The sequence below is a fragment of the Entelurus aequoreus genome, linkage group LG21 (assembly GCF_033978785.1).
Source record: "Entelurus aequoreus isolate RoL-2023_Sb linkage group LG21, RoL_Eaeq_v1.1, whole genome shotgun sequence".
Taxonomy (NCBI): domain Eukaryota; kingdom Metazoa; phylum Chordata; class Actinopteri; order Syngnathiformes; family Syngnathidae; genus Entelurus; species Entelurus aequoreus.
In genome coordinates this window covers 30893834-30912281 of record NC_084751.1, presented here as the reverse complement: position 1 = coordinate 30912281, position 18448 = coordinate 30893834, and the positions used below count along the sequence as shown (strand labels likewise).

At 38.1% G+C, this 18448-nt stretch overlaps 1 protein-coding gene across 5 annotated transcripts in view; it reads right to left on the bottom strand.

Annotated features, from left to right (window-relative positions):
• The window catches only part of zer1 (zyg-11 related, cell cycle regulator), a 35499-nt gene that overhangs the window by 3037 nt on the left and 14014 nt on the right, over nucleotides 1-18448 (bottom strand). For all 5 annotated transcript variants that reach the window (XM_062032013.1, XM_062032012.1, XM_062032011.1 and 2 more), the window contains 11 exons: nucleotides 17182-17355; nucleotides 16996-17110; nucleotides 15270-15416; nucleotides 15013-15186; nucleotides 13231-13446; nucleotides 12332-12373; nucleotides 9596-9715; nucleotides 9330-9445; nucleotides 8573-8761; nucleotides 8160-8257; nucleotides 4916-5018 (listed from right to left, as the gene is read on the bottom strand). In XM_062032013.1, the coding sequence (XP_061887997.1) occupies nucleotides 4916-5018; nucleotides 8160-8257; nucleotides 8573-8761; nucleotides 9330-9445; nucleotides 9596-9715; nucleotides 12332-12373; nucleotides 13231-13446; nucleotides 15013-15186; nucleotides 15270-15416; nucleotides 16996-17110; nucleotides 17182-17355 (1494 nt within the window). The remainder of the gene's footprint in view (nucleotides 1-4915; nucleotides 5019-8159; nucleotides 8258-8572; nucleotides 8762-9329; nucleotides 9446-9595; nucleotides 9716-12331; nucleotides 12374-13230; nucleotides 13447-15012; nucleotides 15187-15269; nucleotides 15417-16995; nucleotides 17111-17181; nucleotides 17356-18448) is intronic.

Below are 18448 nucleotides of genomic sequence, written 5' to 3'. Positions count from 1 at the left end.
TAGTGTCAGGGACATGTGCATAAAGTTACTCTAATTCGTTTGTTTTGTTGTGATTCACTATAACTAATACACAAAATGAGTTCCTACTACCACTACTACTACTACTGCTACTAACAACAATAATAATACAAGATATTGGGTTTACGAGAAGGAAATGAGACAATATTTTAACATAAATTTTAAGTAAACTGCAGTGACATATGAGTGGACAAACTCACAAAACAATTCATGTGTTAATTGAAATGTTTTATGGCTCCACATGCATGACCTAAGCATGAGCTTTTGACTGTCAAGCTTCTTTTCACAAACTGAAACTTCAATTCAATTACATTTGCCTATTGCTGCACAAGGTAACAAGCCAGCTTAGCCAAAGTGCTGTTCCATCGCGATTTTGCATCCAAGATTGATAGCAGTCGTGACTACCTTTGATTGGACATAAACACAGAGGCGGCTGATGGACTCTGATGAAGGAGGGCAGCCGCGAGTCTCACCAGCCAAAGCATGGAGGTGGTGTTTGGAGCGCAGAGGCCATTTTGTACTGTGAGCGGTTCTGTGATCCTGTTTTGGTCTTTTGGGCTCCAGGTCGCTAACGGCTGCTTAAGACGCTACTGCCCTGTGACCGCAAGACAGCTTTTCTCTTAAACAAGAAATATTGTCACGTTTTAATCTTGCAAGATATGAAAATGGGTACCTTGATATACAAAACATAAAACCAGTGAAGTTGGCACGTTGTGTAATTCGTAAATAAAAATAGAATACAATGATTTGCAAATCCTTTTTAACTTATATTTAACTGAATAAACTGCAAACACAATTTTTTTTTTTGTGCAAATAATCATTAACTTAGAATTTAAAGGCCTACTGAAACCCACTACTACCGACCACGCAGTCTGATAGTTTATATATCAATGATGAAATCTTAACATTGCAACATATGCCAATACGGCCGGGTTAGATTAGTAAAGTGCAATTTAAAATTTCCCGCGAAATATTCTGCTGAAAACGTCTCGGTATGATGACGTTTGCGCGTGACGTCACGGATTGTGCGGACATATTGGGACACTATTGTGGCCAGCTATTAAGTCGTCTGTTTTCATCGCAAAATTCCACAGTATTCTGGACATCTGTGTTGGTGAATCTTTTGCAATTTGTTTAATGAACAATGAAGACAGCAAAGAAGAAAGCTGTAGGTGGGAAGCGGTGTATTAGTGGCAGGCTGGACTCTTTACCAGGAGGACTTTGAGTTGGATAGCAGATGCGCTACCGTGAGTACGCAGCTTTGGCTTCCAAACATTTGATCGCTTGCCCGTACGTGCGTGCCGCTATGTGCATGTCACGTACGTAACTTTGGGGAAATATATGTGCTGATATATGTGCTGTATGAACTTTACGGAGGTGAACGGTACTTTGGGCTGTGGGATTGAGTGTGTTGTGCGGGTGTTTGAGTTGTATTGGTGGGTTATATGGACGGGAGGGGGCAGGTGTTTGTTATGTGGCATATTAAATATAAGCCTGGTTGTGTTGTGGCTAATAGAGTATATATACTGTATGTCTTGTGTTTATTTACTGTTTTAGTAATTTCCAGCTGAATATCAGGTCCCACCCGCCTCTCACAGCATCTTCCCTATCTGAATCGCTTCCACTGCCCTCTAATCCTTCACTCTCACTTTCCTCATCCACAAATCTTTCATCCTCGCTCAAATTGATGGGGTAATCGTTTCTTTCTCGGTCCGAATCGCTGTCGCTGCTGGTGGGCATGATTGTAAACAATGTGCAGATGTGAGGTGCTCCACAACCTGTGAGGTCACGCTACTTCCGGTACAGGCAAGGCTTTTTTATCAGCGACCAAAAGTTGCGAACTTTATCGTCGATGTTCTCTACTAAATCCTTTCAGCAAAAATATGGCAACATCGCGAAATGATCAAGTATGACACATAGAATGGACCTGCTATCCCCGTTTAAATAATAACATTTCATTTCAGTAGGCCTTTAATGGCAGCAACACATTGCAAAAAAGTTGGCACAGGGGCATTTTTACCACTGTGTTACATGACCTTTCCTTTTATCAACACTCAGTAAACATTTGGGAACTGAGGAGACCAACTTTTGAAGCTTTTTGGGTGGAATTCTTTCCCATTCTTGCTTGATGTACAGCTTAAGTTGTTCAACAGTCTCCCTTCTGCTATTTTAGGCTTCATATTACACCACACATTTTCAATGGGAGACAGGTCTGGACTACAGGCAGGCCAGTCTAGTACCCGCACTCTTTTACTATGAAGCCACGCTGTTGTAACACGTGGCTTGGCATTGTATTGCTGAAATAAGCAGGGCCGTCCATGATAACGTTGCTTGGATGGCAACATATGTTGCTCCAAAACCTGTATGTACCTTTCAGCATTAATGGTGCCTTCACAGATGTGTAAATTACCCATGCCTAGGGCATTACTACACCCCCATACCATCACAGATGCTGGCTTTTGAACTTTGCGCCTATAACAATTCGGATGGTTCTTTTCCTTTGTTACAGAGGACACGATGTCCACAGTTTCCAAAAACAATTTGGAAATGTGGACTTGTGAGACCACAGAACACTTTTACACTTTGCATCAGTCCATCTTAGATGAGCTCGGGCCCAGCAAAGCCGGCGGCATTTCTGCGTGTGTTGATAAATGGCTTTGTTGCTCAGTGGCCTTGTGGTTAGAGTGTTCGCCCTGAGATCGGTAGGTTGTGAGTTCAAACCCCAGCCGAGTCATACCAAAGACTTTAAAAATGGGACTCATTGCCTCCCTGCTTGGCACTCAGCATCAAGTGTTAGAATTGGGGGTTAAATCACCAAAATGATTCCCGAGCGCGGCCATCGCTGCTGCTCACTGCTCCCCTCACCTCCCAGGGGGTGGAACAAGGGGATGGGTCAAACGCAGAGAATAATTTCACCACACCTAGTGTGTGTGTGACTATCAGAGGTACTTTAACTTTAGCTTTGCATAGTAGAGTTTTAACTTGCACTTACAGATGTAGCGACCAACTGTAGTTACTGACAGTGGTTTTCTGAAGTGTTCCTGAGCCCATGTGGTGATATCCTTTACACACTGATGTCGCTTTTTAATGCAGTTACACCTGAGGGATTGAAGGTCACTGGCATTCAATGTTGGTTTTCAGCCTTGCTGTTTACGTGCAGTGATTTCTCCAGATTCTCTGAACCTTTTGATGATTCTACAGACCGTAAATGGTGAAATCCCTAAATTCCTTGCAATAGCTGGTTGAGAAATGTTGTTTTTAAACAATTTGCTCACGCATTTGTTCACAAAGTGGTGACCCTCGCCCTATCCTTGTTTGTGAATGACTGAGCATTTCATAGAAGCTGCTTTTATACCCAATCATGGCACCCACCTGTTCCCAGTTTGCCTGTTCACCTGTGGGATGTTCCAAATAAGTGTTTAATGAGCATTCTTTAACTTTCTCAGTCTGTTTGCCACTTGTGCAAGCTTTTTTGAAACATGTTGCAGGCCTCAAATTCCAAATGAGCTAATATTTGCAAAAAATAAAGTTTTCCAGTTCGAACGTTAAGTATCTTGTCTTTACAGTCTATTCAACTGAATATAGGTTGAAAAGGATTTGCAAATAATTGTATTCTGTTTTTATTTACGATTTACACAACGTGCCAACTTCACTGGTTTTGGGTTTTGTACAAACCACTTCTTTTCTTTTTTTTTCTCCACCTCATTCCAACCTCGGTCTTCGTGAGTGCCGCTTTCATGAGTCACTCTACATAATTGCATTGACCTTCTATGGAGAAGTTGAGGTGTGGCAAAGCCGCCACATTACGTGAAGTGGGGTTACCTGCGCACACTTCAGCTCCAAATTGCATGAAGGTGTTGCGTATTCTGGCATACAAAGACTTAAGACTTTTCGTCACAATTCCACGCACAGTTGAGGTCCCTTGATCTGTCAGAGAATGTGTTTCCAACTTAGCCTATGTTTACACTGCAAGTCAATTCCGATTTTTTGCCCATACGTGACATGTATCTAGAAAGCTCTGTATCACTGCCCACTCTTGGATTGGCTGGTGAGTTTGGCTGGTGAATTTATATATTGTTTATGAAGTTTATTTTCGAAAAGAAAGAAAAAAATAGCGGGGAGGCATCTTAAAGATATACAGTATATTTGAAAGAGTACATTTTGGAAATATGCATTTACTTTATACTTTTGGAGAGGAGGGGGTTTCAAATGCAATTGAAAGGGAACGCCTCCACAAATGAAACGCTTGCATACATATGCAGAAAGTAGGTTATACATGTGACTGTGGAGCAAAATTTGCACCAAACCATATTCAATACATATGAAGGCTACAGGGAAGGGTTTTAGTTGTAAATTAAAATAATCAACATGTGCGAGGCTTGATTTATAATTTAGCACAAAATAGGTGCATAAGCTAGTTACCGCTCTTTGATCAGAGCACTGCTTAAAGTAATTCCTCTGTGTTAGCTCTTATAACAATATGCTGCAACGAAGTGGCGACTTGCCCAGGGTGTACCTTGCCTTTTGCCCATGTACAGCTGCAATAGGCTCCAGCCCCCGCCAGCTGATAAGGGACAAGTGGTAGAAAATGGATGCATGGGCTAAAACTTGGTTAATATGCAGGTCATAACGTGTAAATTGAGTATTGTTGGCGGTTTTTGGATGGTTAGTTAGAGGGCTTGATCGGAGAAAAAGAACTCCCATTAGCTTCATTGTTAGCCACCTCGTACTTGCGGTGTATAAAAAATTGGAATGCATAAAAAAGAGAAAAACATACGTGTTCTTGTCTTACATATGGATTGTGAATGATTCCCCCCCAAAAAGTGCAGTTCGCCTTTAAAGTGATGATATGTACATTTGACTGGGTTGTAAACACAAGAGTGTGAACATGTCTTACTGGGCCATGTCCTTAGTATCAGGGTGTGAACTTTCCAACTCCAAAACTCTCTCCAGAAGACAAATTCCTCCTTCCTTTATGAGCAGGGGACAATACTTGCTTGCTGCATATAAAAAAAATGCAAACATATATGTAAGAATTACTCTTGTATACCAGGGAAATGTTAATGACAGGCTGTATGTGTGCATAGGTGAGTATAAGAAAAAGCAGAATAAGGTGAAAGAAGAAAGCTTTAAAACTGAAGGGGATGGATACAGCTGCAGTTGTGGTCATATGTTTGCATAAGCTCATAATGGGCATCAATGTGATGTATTAATTTTGATGAATTAATCCTTTATTTGAACTGTTCTTTTTCCAAAGTGAATGGTTGCAAATTAGTTGCACAAATTTGAATTTATTTTGGATTTTCTGTAATTTACACAAGGTCACAATATAGAGTTGCACTCAAAATTCTAAGTTACTGTATATTAGATGTAACAAAGTATTATAGTTTAAAGACCAATCAAAAAAGTAACTGTTTATAATATAGTGTATATGGGATGAATTGTTTGTTTGCTGTTGGTTTATTACCAACACATTCTAAACATTTTACACAGTGACCTAAATCTTGTGATAGGTAGTGTCAAAGTTTCTTAAAATACATTTTACGTCATTAAGGCCAAGTTTGCAACTTGGTCAAAGTTATATTTCTAATACCAAAAAAATATAATGAGAACACCTCCAAGCAACAGGCTACCTTTAGTGGTTTAACAGAAAGGATTGAACAAATTACTATATTTGACACAATTACAAGTTAAACTTTGTAAAACACTTACGCTGGACTGGCTTTAATGGATTGGTGCGGCGTCTTCAGTAATGTGGACACTGTATCGATCCATTGTGGTAAAGAAGGAGCAGAGCCGGAAGGCAAAGCTCTCAATGTACCGGTCGATCTACGTTCCCATCCTCACCTATGGTCATGAGCTTTGGGTAATGACCGAAAGGAAAAGATCACGGCTGAAATTAGTTTTCCCTGTCCGGTGGCGGGGCTCTCCCTTAGAGATAGGGTAAGAAGCTCTGTCATCCGGGAGGAGCTCAAAGTAAAGCCGCCGCTCCTCCACATCGAGAGGGGCCAGATGAGGTGGTTAGGGCATCTGGTCAGAATGCCCCACGAACGCCTCCCTGGAGGGTTTTTTAGGGCATGTCCGACCAGCAGGAGACCACTGGGAAGACCCAGGACACGTTGGGAAGACTATGTCTCCCGGCTGGCCTGGGTATGCCTCAGGATCTCCCGGGAGGAGCTGGACGAAGTGGCTGGAGAGAGGAAAGTCTGGGCTTCTCTGCGTAGGCTGCTGTCCACGCAACCCGACCTCAGATAAGCGGAAGAAAATGGATGGATGGATGGCTTTAATGGCTGTCAATCATTGCTGTCTGGTCCACGTGTATCCAATCTCAGGAGAGATCTTTACGAACAAAAGAATTAAAAAAACAAATGCAATGGCCGCCTCCAAAACCGGCTCTTGCGACTTGGTGTTGTCCTTTTTTTCCGTGCGTCTACATAGGAAGGGAGTATCTTGGACGTTTTGAACCAGGAAGAGGGCGGGTCACAAAGATCACTAACTGTGACATAGAGCAGCTTTAACTTATTGTTAGTGAGCATGATTGACTGCAGCTGATAGTTTTGGCAGCATGACAAAATAGCTTGACTGTACTAATTGGATTGATCAATACTCGGAACAATGAGAAAGTCAAAGGAACTCAGTAAAGATCTAAAAAGGGGAATTGTATGCTTACATCAGGTGGGAAATTTATTTTTGCGCCATTACTAAACTTAAAAAAAAAAAAAAATCCAAAGTCTGGAAGAACACCTACATTATCACCCTGAGATAAAAGGAAATTGGTTAAGATGTTTAGGTACAACCCATGAACCACCAAGACTTAAGCCTGCCATGAACTGATAACTGCTGGATCACTTGTACCTCTGTCCTCAGTGAGGTCAAACGTTTGATGGTCAGGCACAGTGTTAATTTCTTTGATGAATAATTTCTAACATCGCTTTCGTCAAGACTTTTTTTCACCCGACGAACATCAAGACAAAATTGATGACAGAAATTAAATCCAATGATATCTATGTTCGTCTTGTAGACTGTATGGATAAGTTACATGCTGCCATTTGTCTACGCCCGTGAGAAAGAAGAGAGTAAACCTGTAAAAAGTGGCAGTGGCTCAGGAGGAAGAGAAGATCGTACAGAAACCAGAGGTTGGTGGTTTAAACCCTGCTCTCTCCATATGTTGACGAATATCACTATTAATCCTTGACCATGACATTGCTTGGCTGCTAGGTAGTTGTGCTCCTGGACAGTAACAAGACACTGGGTAAAGAATTTGGAGTGAGTGATTTTAAGTTGGCCCCGAAAAACCCAATTAACTGGAAGCAGCATCTGCAAGTGAGTCATTTTGACAAGTGCGGCACAGAGAAGTGACAATTTGCACAATAATCTGTTATTATTTTGCGCCTTCCGCCCGAATGCAGCTGAGATAGGCTCCAGCACCCCCCGCGACCCCGAAAGGAACAACGGTAGAAAATGGATGGATGGATGGATGGATGTTTACTACTGTTTTTATTGCATTATTTATGACTTCATACAGTAGTTGTACTTTTTTATATTATTTATGAAATATATTTCAACACCTGGAAAAAATATTTCAATGTCTTCATTTTATTTTTATTTTTATTATTTAGCACAAAGTTTAGTGTAAAATGATTGACTTACTGATATATTGAGCGCAGTTCTACTTATTTGTTTGTTTACAGATTGCCAAAATAAGATAAATATAGGCTTTAGCCTTTACATGTTATATCTTAGTTTATTAAAATTACTTTAATTTTGACTTAAATGTTGTTAAACGTATTCAACGGAAACTACGTCAAATTTGATTACAAAAACTAAAATATTTTTTGTAAAAAGCTAACAAAAAAACCAACCTTTCTGTCAAAAATAAAGCTGATCATACAAAGATGGAATTATTTGGCCATAATGGCAAGAAGAATGTTTGGAAGAGTCAAGGTGAGGCTTCCAAAAAAAAGAACACCGTGCCAAAATTAATACGACATTCATTCCCATGGTAAGTGTATGTTAACTTCTGACCTCAACTGTATAAGACAAAATCAAGAAAAACCAAGCTTAGACATTGTTGGTGTGACAATCATATAATGGTACAGTACATTGACATACTGTAACAGCTTGAAACTTCAGGTACTTACGATAAACTGACACCAGGTTGAAGAGAGCCCACGTGGCCCAGTGTTGACTTACAGGAGCGATGCTTTGAGGTAGTAGTCGCAGTATGGGTTCAAATGACCTAAAAGAGCATTAATATTTAAACAGAGTGACAGTTGTGCAGCCAGTGAACAGCCAAGCTACAACTTGGCTACAACAAGGAGGGTGACATACTAATGTAATATGAATAAAGTGGGAAAAGCTTTTAAAGCTTACACAGACTGGGGGTTGGGGATCACCGCTTTACAGTACTATAGGGACTGGTCCACGAATATTATAAAACGCTAAATGCACAATACTATGAATTTGAAAAAAATAACAGAACACAATCACAAACTCTAAACATGCATCTTGTTTACAACTACAAGCTCATTTAAAGGAACACATGATTATTCACCTGTAGTTGATATTGCGACGTGAGCTGACATCCCAGCTCTGAATAGCATCCCACATCTTGTCCATCACTGTGTCCCTCAGTGGCTCTTCCATCGACCAAACCTCTGGTCCATCAAACATGATGTGGGAAAGCACGCCACATGCATTGTACGACACCTCGATCCCATCCGCCTTACTGTCTAGTAGATTACTGTCAAAAAGTGAGACGAGAACAGATAAGAGTGAGATCATTTTCTACAATAAATACGCTTTCTGACTATCTAAACTATTCAGAAAAATCATGTAACCGTCCATTCTAGCCAGGTTGTCCTAGTGTATGTGTCAGAAGCCAAATACGGTCCTATTGTGTAGTATTTTTACATAGATAGATAGATAGATAGATAGATAGATAGTACTTTATTGATTCCTTCAGGAGAGTTCCCTCAGGAAAATTTAAATCCCAGCAGCAGTGTACAAAATTGTAAAAAGTAAATAATGGGGGTATAAATGGAGACAAAATAGAAAAATATTACAATAAAATAAAAATAAAAAGCAACGATGAGAATAAAAATATAACAGTAAAATAAGAATATAAGAAGAGAAACTAGGCAGTAGTGACCATGTTATGAAAAAGAATACATATTGCCATATAAGACAAAATCCTGTTGTTTCTGGTATTAATGAGGTGATAGTGAAGCTCAGTATGTTAATTGTCAAAAGAAAATTACAAAAGAATACAAATATACTTTTAACTCTGTTGCTAAAATAAGCACTTGTACCTGAATACAGAGATGAACTGTGGCGTGACGAGCTGTGGCCGTAGAGCTTTGACCTCAGCAACATTACCCAGAAGCCCCAGCATATTGCGATGCAGCTCCTGCTTGTCTGGAAACTCCTGAAATGAAGTTCCACAAAAGACAGATGTCTTTAATCACACAATAGAAAGTTAAGATATATTAACAACTTTGATGGGGTTAATTGTTATCAGTGTTTATATAGAGTTAAAAAGAAGATGGAACAGGGACCACGGTAACAACAGACTCACTTGTAGACAATCGAGAAAGAGATTCATTCCCCGACAATTGAGGAACATCTGACAGTTGTCAGGCGTCTCATCAGTAATATTCCACAGAGCACTCCAGGAAAACTCCATCACCTGGTCGCACTAAGTGCAAACAAACAAACAAACATTATTTCAACAAGGAGCCTATTCATTAAATTCTATAGAGCGATACCTTAGTTTTTCTACGCCACACTTTTAGGATTTGGTATTCAACGAAACTAGCTCCAAAAGTTTTCCCCAGTTGTCCTATACAGTCTGGGGTTATCTTACTACCAAACATTGCAAACATTGTGCATTAAAAAGTTAATCCATTTGCCTGCCTATCATTTCTTGGCATCAAGTGCCCAAACAAAGAATCCGACATGTTACTAACTCAGTCATTCCGCAATTTTTATTGAGTACGACTAAAAAATCGCCCACCATTGGGCCAAAGAAAGTTGCATTTAAGTCTGCATGTAAACTATAATTATTATCTGCAGAATGAAATTTGTGTTTATATTTTTGGGTGTTTGATATACAGTACATTAAATGGATTTCTTGGGGAAAAAATTGCTTCGGTTTCTGTTTGATTGCATCTTCGTCTGATTTGGATTACTACCAAAAACAGAGGTACCTCTGTACTTGGTATCTCGTGTTAATATCAGATCCCAGTCAGGATCGACAGCCAGACGCCTCTGATTCCAACCCTGACCTATTATTAGATTATTTTGACACTTGTACCGGTAATTAAAAGAGTGCAACTTTATCATGTTACATAGTAGTCTTATTTTAGCCTTGGCAGCTTTCCTGTTTAGGGTAACAGATAATCTCATGCCTTTTAAACAAGAATAACAATAACAAAAATGTGTTAAACTTTATGTTGATATTGGCTAAAAGTATTTATAGCTATATCAGTTAATACATGTTTTAGGCATTTTAGGACATCTTGCTCAAGCACTTTATTATAAAATCTGTCCACAGACGTAGGTTTAACAAATAGAAAATACATCACAGACTGGCATTCTCTAGTTGTTGCTGTCCACATGTTACTACTATATGAACATCAATCAATCAAAGTTTAATTATATAGCCCTAAATCACAAGTGTCTCAAAGGGCTGCACAAGCCACAACGACATCCTTGGCTCAGATCCCACATCAGGGCAAGAAAAAACTCAACCCAATGGGATACAATGAGAAACCTTGGAGGGGACCGCAGATGTGGGCCACCCCCTGGGTGACCGGTGCAATGGACGTCGAGTGGATCGTTAATAGTGTGAGACGATAAAGAAAAACAATGTACCATAAAAGTATTCTACAAAAAATATTTCTTTTCTTCTTAAATACAGTTGGTATTTGTATTTAATCCCCTACCAACCAGCGATAAATCTGACTCCCAAGAAATAGACAAATTAGTTCTGTGCTTTCAACACAAAGCTGGGTAAGAAAAATACCCTAGGTGTAATAATTCTAAAATGAAAGAAAAAGTCATAAAAATACAGTTGCTATCTTTGCCTAAATTAGCTGCTAAATGAATGCAGGCTCAACAACCTCCAACCAGTGCTTCGCTGTAATATTGTACAAGTAACGTCTTGTAAGTAATGTAGTGTCTCTGCAGAATCACACAGAGTCTGACGCTCTTTTTAAACTTTGCTGCTGGCTCGGGATGTAACAGTATTGTAAATAGATAAGTATTTCAGTTTCAAAATGCTACAGTAGCAATAATGCCCTATGTGACGGTATCAAACGAGAACTAGCCCGTCACTGTATTTTTTTTTCTGGACCTATTTACTGGGCTGAAAAGTAAACTACATCTTCCATGATCCTCTGTGAAGTTTGGGCGAGCAAAGTGAAGAGCCTCCTGTAAAGTTTAAATCAGAAGTATGGACTCTTTTTGGTTTTACGGTGAACACAAAATATTTCCCTTCTGAGGGGTAAGGTGAGGCACCAGCCCAAAATTACTTTAGAAGGAGCTTGTATGATCTCACGGGAGTTGGGACCACAGCACAGTCATGCAAAAAACTTTGGTAGCCTGCTGTGCAGTGACAGCTAAGGTCTTCATTTGTGAAGCCACATGTACTTCTTCAAATGAGCTCTTTGAAATCATCTTAATGTGACACATATATCGTAGAATCTTGGATAAGAACTCTTTAACCTCAACCAAAACACTGAGGATAGGTAGTGGATAGGTCTTTCCGCATGACAATGACCCCAAAAATATGTCCAAAGCAATAAAGAAGTGGCTTTGTAATGGCTCAGTAATAAGCACAATAAGATCCCGAAATGGCGTAGCCAATCTACAAATTATTTACCCATCTAGCCATTCAAAATCTATTCTGCCTATCCTCATGAGGGTCCCAGGCTGGAAACAGCAAATAAAAAAACGAAAAAAGAAGTGTAATTAATAATATCTTAAAGTAATTATAATCCTCGCTGTAGATACCACAAATACTCACTTAGACCAGAATATTTGGAACTACTGTGAATACATACGACTACTTTGTTACAGACTACGGCATAAGGAAGTGTACTTATTTTCCCAGACCTTTTTCAACAGAAAAATTTAAATATTTAATGAGGACTTTGAGATCATATTACTCTACATTGTGGACACATTTGTTTTGTGTTCGCTAAATAATCCAACAACTCTGAAATTAGTGCACCATCATTTTTATAAGCTATAATAAATCTATAAACCGAGATATCCAAAAAATAAAAGTAACAGTGAAATGGAAACTCACCAGTCGGTCCTGAAGCTTCTTCTGTATTAAGTTCAGCATTGTCTAAGAATAAAAAACAAGAATCAATTGAAACAAATGTTTAGGAGAAAAGAAAGTCAGTATATTGTGAGGGTTAACTCTGACCAAGATAAGATTTATTATTACCTAAAGAGCTAACTAAAATTATGAGCTATGGCGGGTTCACAGTACTGAAAAAGTCCTCACCTACACCTAGTAGCTACTACCTACCCCCACCTACTCAGTGGCCTAGTGGTTAGAGTGTCCGCCCTGAGATCGGTAGGTTGTGAGTTCAAACCCCGGCCGAGTTATACCAAAGACTATAAAAATGGGACCCATTACCTCCCTGCTTGGCATTCAGCATTAAGGCTTGGAATTGGGGGTTAAATCACCAAAATGATCCCCGGGCGCGGCCACCGCTGCTGCTCACAGCTCACCTCCCAGGGGGTGATCAAAGGTGATGGGTCAAATGCAGAGAATAATTTTGCCACACCTAGTGTGACAATCATTGGTACTTTAACTTTAACTATTGGCTGGTGAGACTGTTGAAAAGCAACTAAGAGCAGGAATTTTTATGATGAAATCCTATCATTACTAACCAGATCAAAGATGTGTCATTTACTGTCCTTTTAAAGATGTATTTAAGACCATGATAAATCCAATTTTAAACCATTTCACATCCATACTCACAAAAAAGTACAACGACATGAAGGAAAATCAGAGGCCCGGAAAAAATTGTAAATTCATTAAATAATTGTATGTATGGTAAAAGACTGTTACTTTTGAGACATAGGTTTTGAATAAATACATTAAAATGCAAGATTAGGTGATAAAACCATTAGAAAAAAATCCTGGATGTAAAACTACATGGATTTACACCTAAATCTTGACCTTGATGTTACCTTTACAAATCCCATCTTTCCAACAGCTTCCTTGTGGTGGTTGTCAACCTGGCAAACTAAAGCGTTGCAGAGATGCACAGCGATTCTCTGGATGGACTCGTCCTGCCTTGCTGGCTCCAAGATTTTTAGAAGCAGCTGGTTTACCCGACTGTACTGAAACTCCAGCTCTTCCGGAATGCTGAAGTTACACAAAGTTAAGCAGCAATTCCTTTGAACCTAGTGTGGAAAGGAAGAGGAAAAAAAGGAAATATCATATTGAGCATGTCATTTACTGTATGCCTGCACACAGTCTCGAGTAACATTTTCTCAGGTGAGCACACCTGAGAACAGACACAAATGTTAAATCAACCACTTAAAAAGCAGAAAGCTACATTGCTGTAATAAAAGCTGTACACTTTGTGAACAATTGCCATGAAACGACATGTTGGGGTGTTCAGTTCAAATTGTTCAAATGGTATACTAATGTCTGTTATTAAAAGACACATATGAACACCGTGGTTCTTTCCTTGTATTGGTATTCTTTTGTCAGCTTGTTTGTTTCACCTAAAGTATTTCATCTAGGATATATTAAACAATAACATAATGTCAACATACAAGAACCATAAATAAAATAAAGAACTTCACTCAAAATATTTATTGACTTCATCTTCTTGCTACAAGACAAGTTCAATATGTCATTTCTAAGCACATTTTAACCAACAAAAACTCCTAAAAAATGGTTTAAAGGCACCAGACTAATTTTAATGCCATCAATGAATAATGTAATGTCTTTTTTATTTTGGATATGTTTTTTTTGTACTAAAAATCATGCAATTTGTTTTTTTATATATTAAGTGATTTTTAAACCATTCAGAAATATTAGACAGTTCTTCCATTGCTTCTCTTGTCAAGAAATTAAGATTATAATGTGATATTAAAAGACAGGTACCATCTGCAAACACAAGAAGCGGTATATTCTTAAATATTTTTTAAATCATAGCTATAGATTAGAAATAAAATAAGTCCCAAAATGGAACCCCAGAAACTAATTTAGCTATATAGAGTTGAATATTAGAAGAAACACATTGATCTATTTCCTAAAGACAAACTACGTAACCTTTTTCAAACAATATTTCCAATGCAATATTTAATTATTTAAGAATTTTAAAATTGACAGTATCAAATGTCTTACACAAATCTAAGAACACGCAGAGAGTATATCTCTTAAGATTTAAATTGCTTGAAATCTTATCATCAAATTGAACCAGGGAACTTTCTGTAGACATTTATTCCTCTGAAACTGTGTTGATGAATATACAAAATACAGTTATCAGACAAATGTTTTTAAATTCTTGTGTAAACAAATTTTTCCAGTACTTCAGAAAAAACAGGTAACACAGAAATAGGCTGATCGTTATTGAATAAACCAGCACCCCCAGGTGTATACATACATGCTGTATGTATACTTTTCACCCAGCAGATTTGGTCACATTTTCAGCAAACCCATAACAAATTCATAAAAGACCCAAACTTCATGAATGTATTTTGTGACAAACAAGTATGTGCTCCAATCGCTCTATCACAAAAAAATAAAAGTTGTGGATATATATATATATATATATATATATATATATATATATATATATAGGTTATCACTGGTAGTGGATGGACCCACCCATAATAATCACAACGCCCTACCTTGTTTATACACATTCAATAAACACGGCACAGTTGATGCAGCATGTAAAAACAAAATGATCGGAAGGATGATCCTTAAGAGATAAAGTTTAAGAGTGTACTTACAGTGACTTCCTGGTACTGCTCCATTCCATTTAACACCACTTGAATGACCTCTCTGCGAAGTCGCACACTTTGGTCACTGCGATATTCTGTGTTGGTCAGGTAGAAAAGTGCAGCGCTGCCCGTCACCTGAATGCTCTTATCAAATTTATGGCACTTTAATGCTGCTATGACAAGCTGAAACAAGGAAGATAATGGTTAGGCGGCCACATTAAAAAAACTTAACGTTTGATTGCAGTCTGTCTTCTGATGACCCGTACTTGCAATGCTCGGAGCAGCTGGCTGCAGTGTTGTATCCTGGCAATGTCAAACAGTTGATTGATGGCTCTATGAGCCAACTCAGGGCGAAACTCTGTGTAAGCTTCAATAGCATTCAGGACCTGGTCTTCATTCTTTGATCCAGTCACCTGGAAATGCACCACAGCATATGAAACAAAACTTGTTAAATGGCAATGGCATCAAACTAAACACATAAACATTGACTTAGCATTTCAAAGAGCTGCAATTCAAGATTATAGACCTTCTGCTCTCTCACTCTCCAGTGGCACGGCATCCAGTGATGAAAAACTCAGCCAAACATATGTCATGGGATATGACACCCAAAAAGAGGTGCACTGAAGTAGGAAAAAATTTGTAATACCTACCCCATATTTTGTAGTAATTTCCAGATTGGTCTAATACATTTTTATATGAAATATTAAGGACAATTTATGGACACCCAATATTATTTATTTATTCTAAAATGATGTATACAGTAAAGGCTTGTGCAAAACTCCAAATTTGGAATTTCAATTCCAATTCATTTTTTAGATTTGGAATTGGAATAGGCACCAATTTACAGGATGTTGAATTGAAATTAGAAATTTGAATTACAGGAAACTTTAAATGACCTGTTTAATATTCTTCATTGTCAATTTAAAACATTTGCTTTAATTTAAATGTGTGTATACGAGTTTTGCATTAATATTTCTATGAAATATATAAATGTCATGTTAAGATTGTATTGTAAAACATGTTTTTAAAATAGACAAATTATCAGTTGAAATTTTGTGGAATTTCAAATCATCAACTTTATTCAATTGGAATTTGAGTTGCAATTCTACTTCTTGTTTGCAACCTCAATTCAAATTGAGTTCGGAATTATGTACCGGTAACTGAATTGAAATTCCTGAGACATTGCCAATTAAATTCAGAATTTTGCACAAGCCTATCACACTTCCCACTTCTCTGTGAGCGCTTTGAGTATCTAATAATAGAAAAGCGTGATATAAAATCTAATCCATTATTATTATTATTTTTTACAAAAGTACTTTCAGGGAAGAACACTATAGTAATTACACTTTAATACAATATAAAGTAGTGTGTGTGCAGCTTGTATAACAATGTTTCTACATGTTCCCTCTTGTAAAAACATGTGTCCAATACTATTGGTAAAATATTCTTGTGTGCAGACTAATAGTTTTTAGAGAGAGAGAGATGTGGGAGACCAAAACGGCCAGCTGTTTTTGACATGTGATGTCACACTACAAAGCAGCAACCGGAAGCAGCGACTAGAAGCAGCAACCAGAAGCAGCGATCGCTTTCCAGTGACAGCTGAAATTGGAGGCAGATGAGCATTATATCTTACCCTCTAAAACTATTTGTCTGCACACAAGAATATTTTACTCATGAATGTAATCGATCCATCCTCCCAACACACCTACTGTGCGGGGGACCTCAGCAGGTACTTAACCTGCGGACAAAGTTTAATGTCCGACGATTCAATTGCGAGGTTGCTAATCAAACCGGACTTCTCCGAATTGAATCGTCAAATCTTTGACTATTGGAAGACAGCCCTGATTATAACAATTGCAGAAATGTGAGGGGCATACTCAAAATTGTGAGGTAGTGTGCACGCATAAACAGGGGACATTCTGTAATACTACATCAGCCCTAAGAGATCACGAACAGAGTAACTTCAATGCATTCAACTCCTGTCAACAGTACCTTATAAGCAGGGATGTGCGTCACATTACAAAGGGTAGTGTCGTATAAACCCAAAAACTGCAAGGGCCTCTTCAGCTCTTTAAAAGGGTAGATGCTGCTCTTGCATGGTTCGTTGCTAGAAAAGAAAAATGTTCTCAAAAACGTTTATAGATCAATTGTATCCTTTGCTTAATGCGGTTTACCCACCTTGGCCGACCCATAGCTTCTTCACAATGCGGAACGGTGCAGTTGTCGAGCATTATGTGACCTGAGATGTCCAGTGAAATCAGATTGACCAGTCTCTGCACGATAGCGGTCAATATTTTCCTGCTCATCTTAAACTTGGAGGTCCTCCTGCTCTCACGTGAGATGTCAAGATGCCTGAGGAAAGCATAGTCGTTAGTAATTGGTGGGTTTGTACAGTCAATTATACAACTATCTGGTTATCAAGATTCAGTTTTATCGAGTATTAACACAGTCAAGCATTGCCTGTGTGTTAATAATAACTCAATGTTGTACAACACTAAAATAAAAAAAATATACAAAGATTTTTTATAAATTCAGACAGCTACACTACATTTGTAGCAATTCATAAATGTGTTGATCAAAGTATGAGTGAGTACATCGTAACTTATATCTTCGAAAAGTTAATTTTTCAGTTGTATAATGCAAAAAAGTGAAGCTGGTAAATTCTGTAGATTTACTGCCTAACGAGTGAAATATTTGTTATTTTTCTAATAATATGGATGATTATGATTACAGCTAATGAAAAAATTTAAAAATATAGCCTATCAACACAGCAAATGAAATACAGCTTTTATTTTAAATGAAGGATTAAAAAGGCATGTAATTTCTGTCTCTCCATGGCAGTGTGTTTACATTTCACATCTGCTCTTGCATTGCTTGCGGAAGAGCAACCGCATTAATTAAATGACACTTCTTAGTTCTGACTGTGTGGCTTATTTTAGAGTCTTTCAAATGCTTTATATTGTGAAAGTTTGTAAAATGCAACTTTGGAGCAGTTGTTGAAATACAGTGCATCTGGAAAGTATTCAAAGCGCTTCACTTTTTCAACATTTTGTTACAGCCTTATTCCAAAATGGAATACATATATTTTGGTCCTACAAATCTTACACACATCCATCCATCCATTTTCTACCGCTTGTCCCTTTTGGGGACGCAATACCCTATAATGACAATGTGAAAAAGGAAATGTTTGCAAATGTATTTAAAAATTTAAAACTAAGAAATCTTAGTTTTTTATATTTAACAAATGTGCAAAAAGTCCTAAAAAACGTTTTCACATTTTCATTATGGGATATTGTGTGTAGAATTTTGAGGACAAAAATAAATGTATTCCATTTTGGAATAAGGCTGCAAAATTACAAAAAGGAAAAAAAAGTGAAGCGTTGTGAATACTTTCTGAATGCACTGTACAGGCGAGGCATGTGTTCAAATGTTTGTTAGTACAATC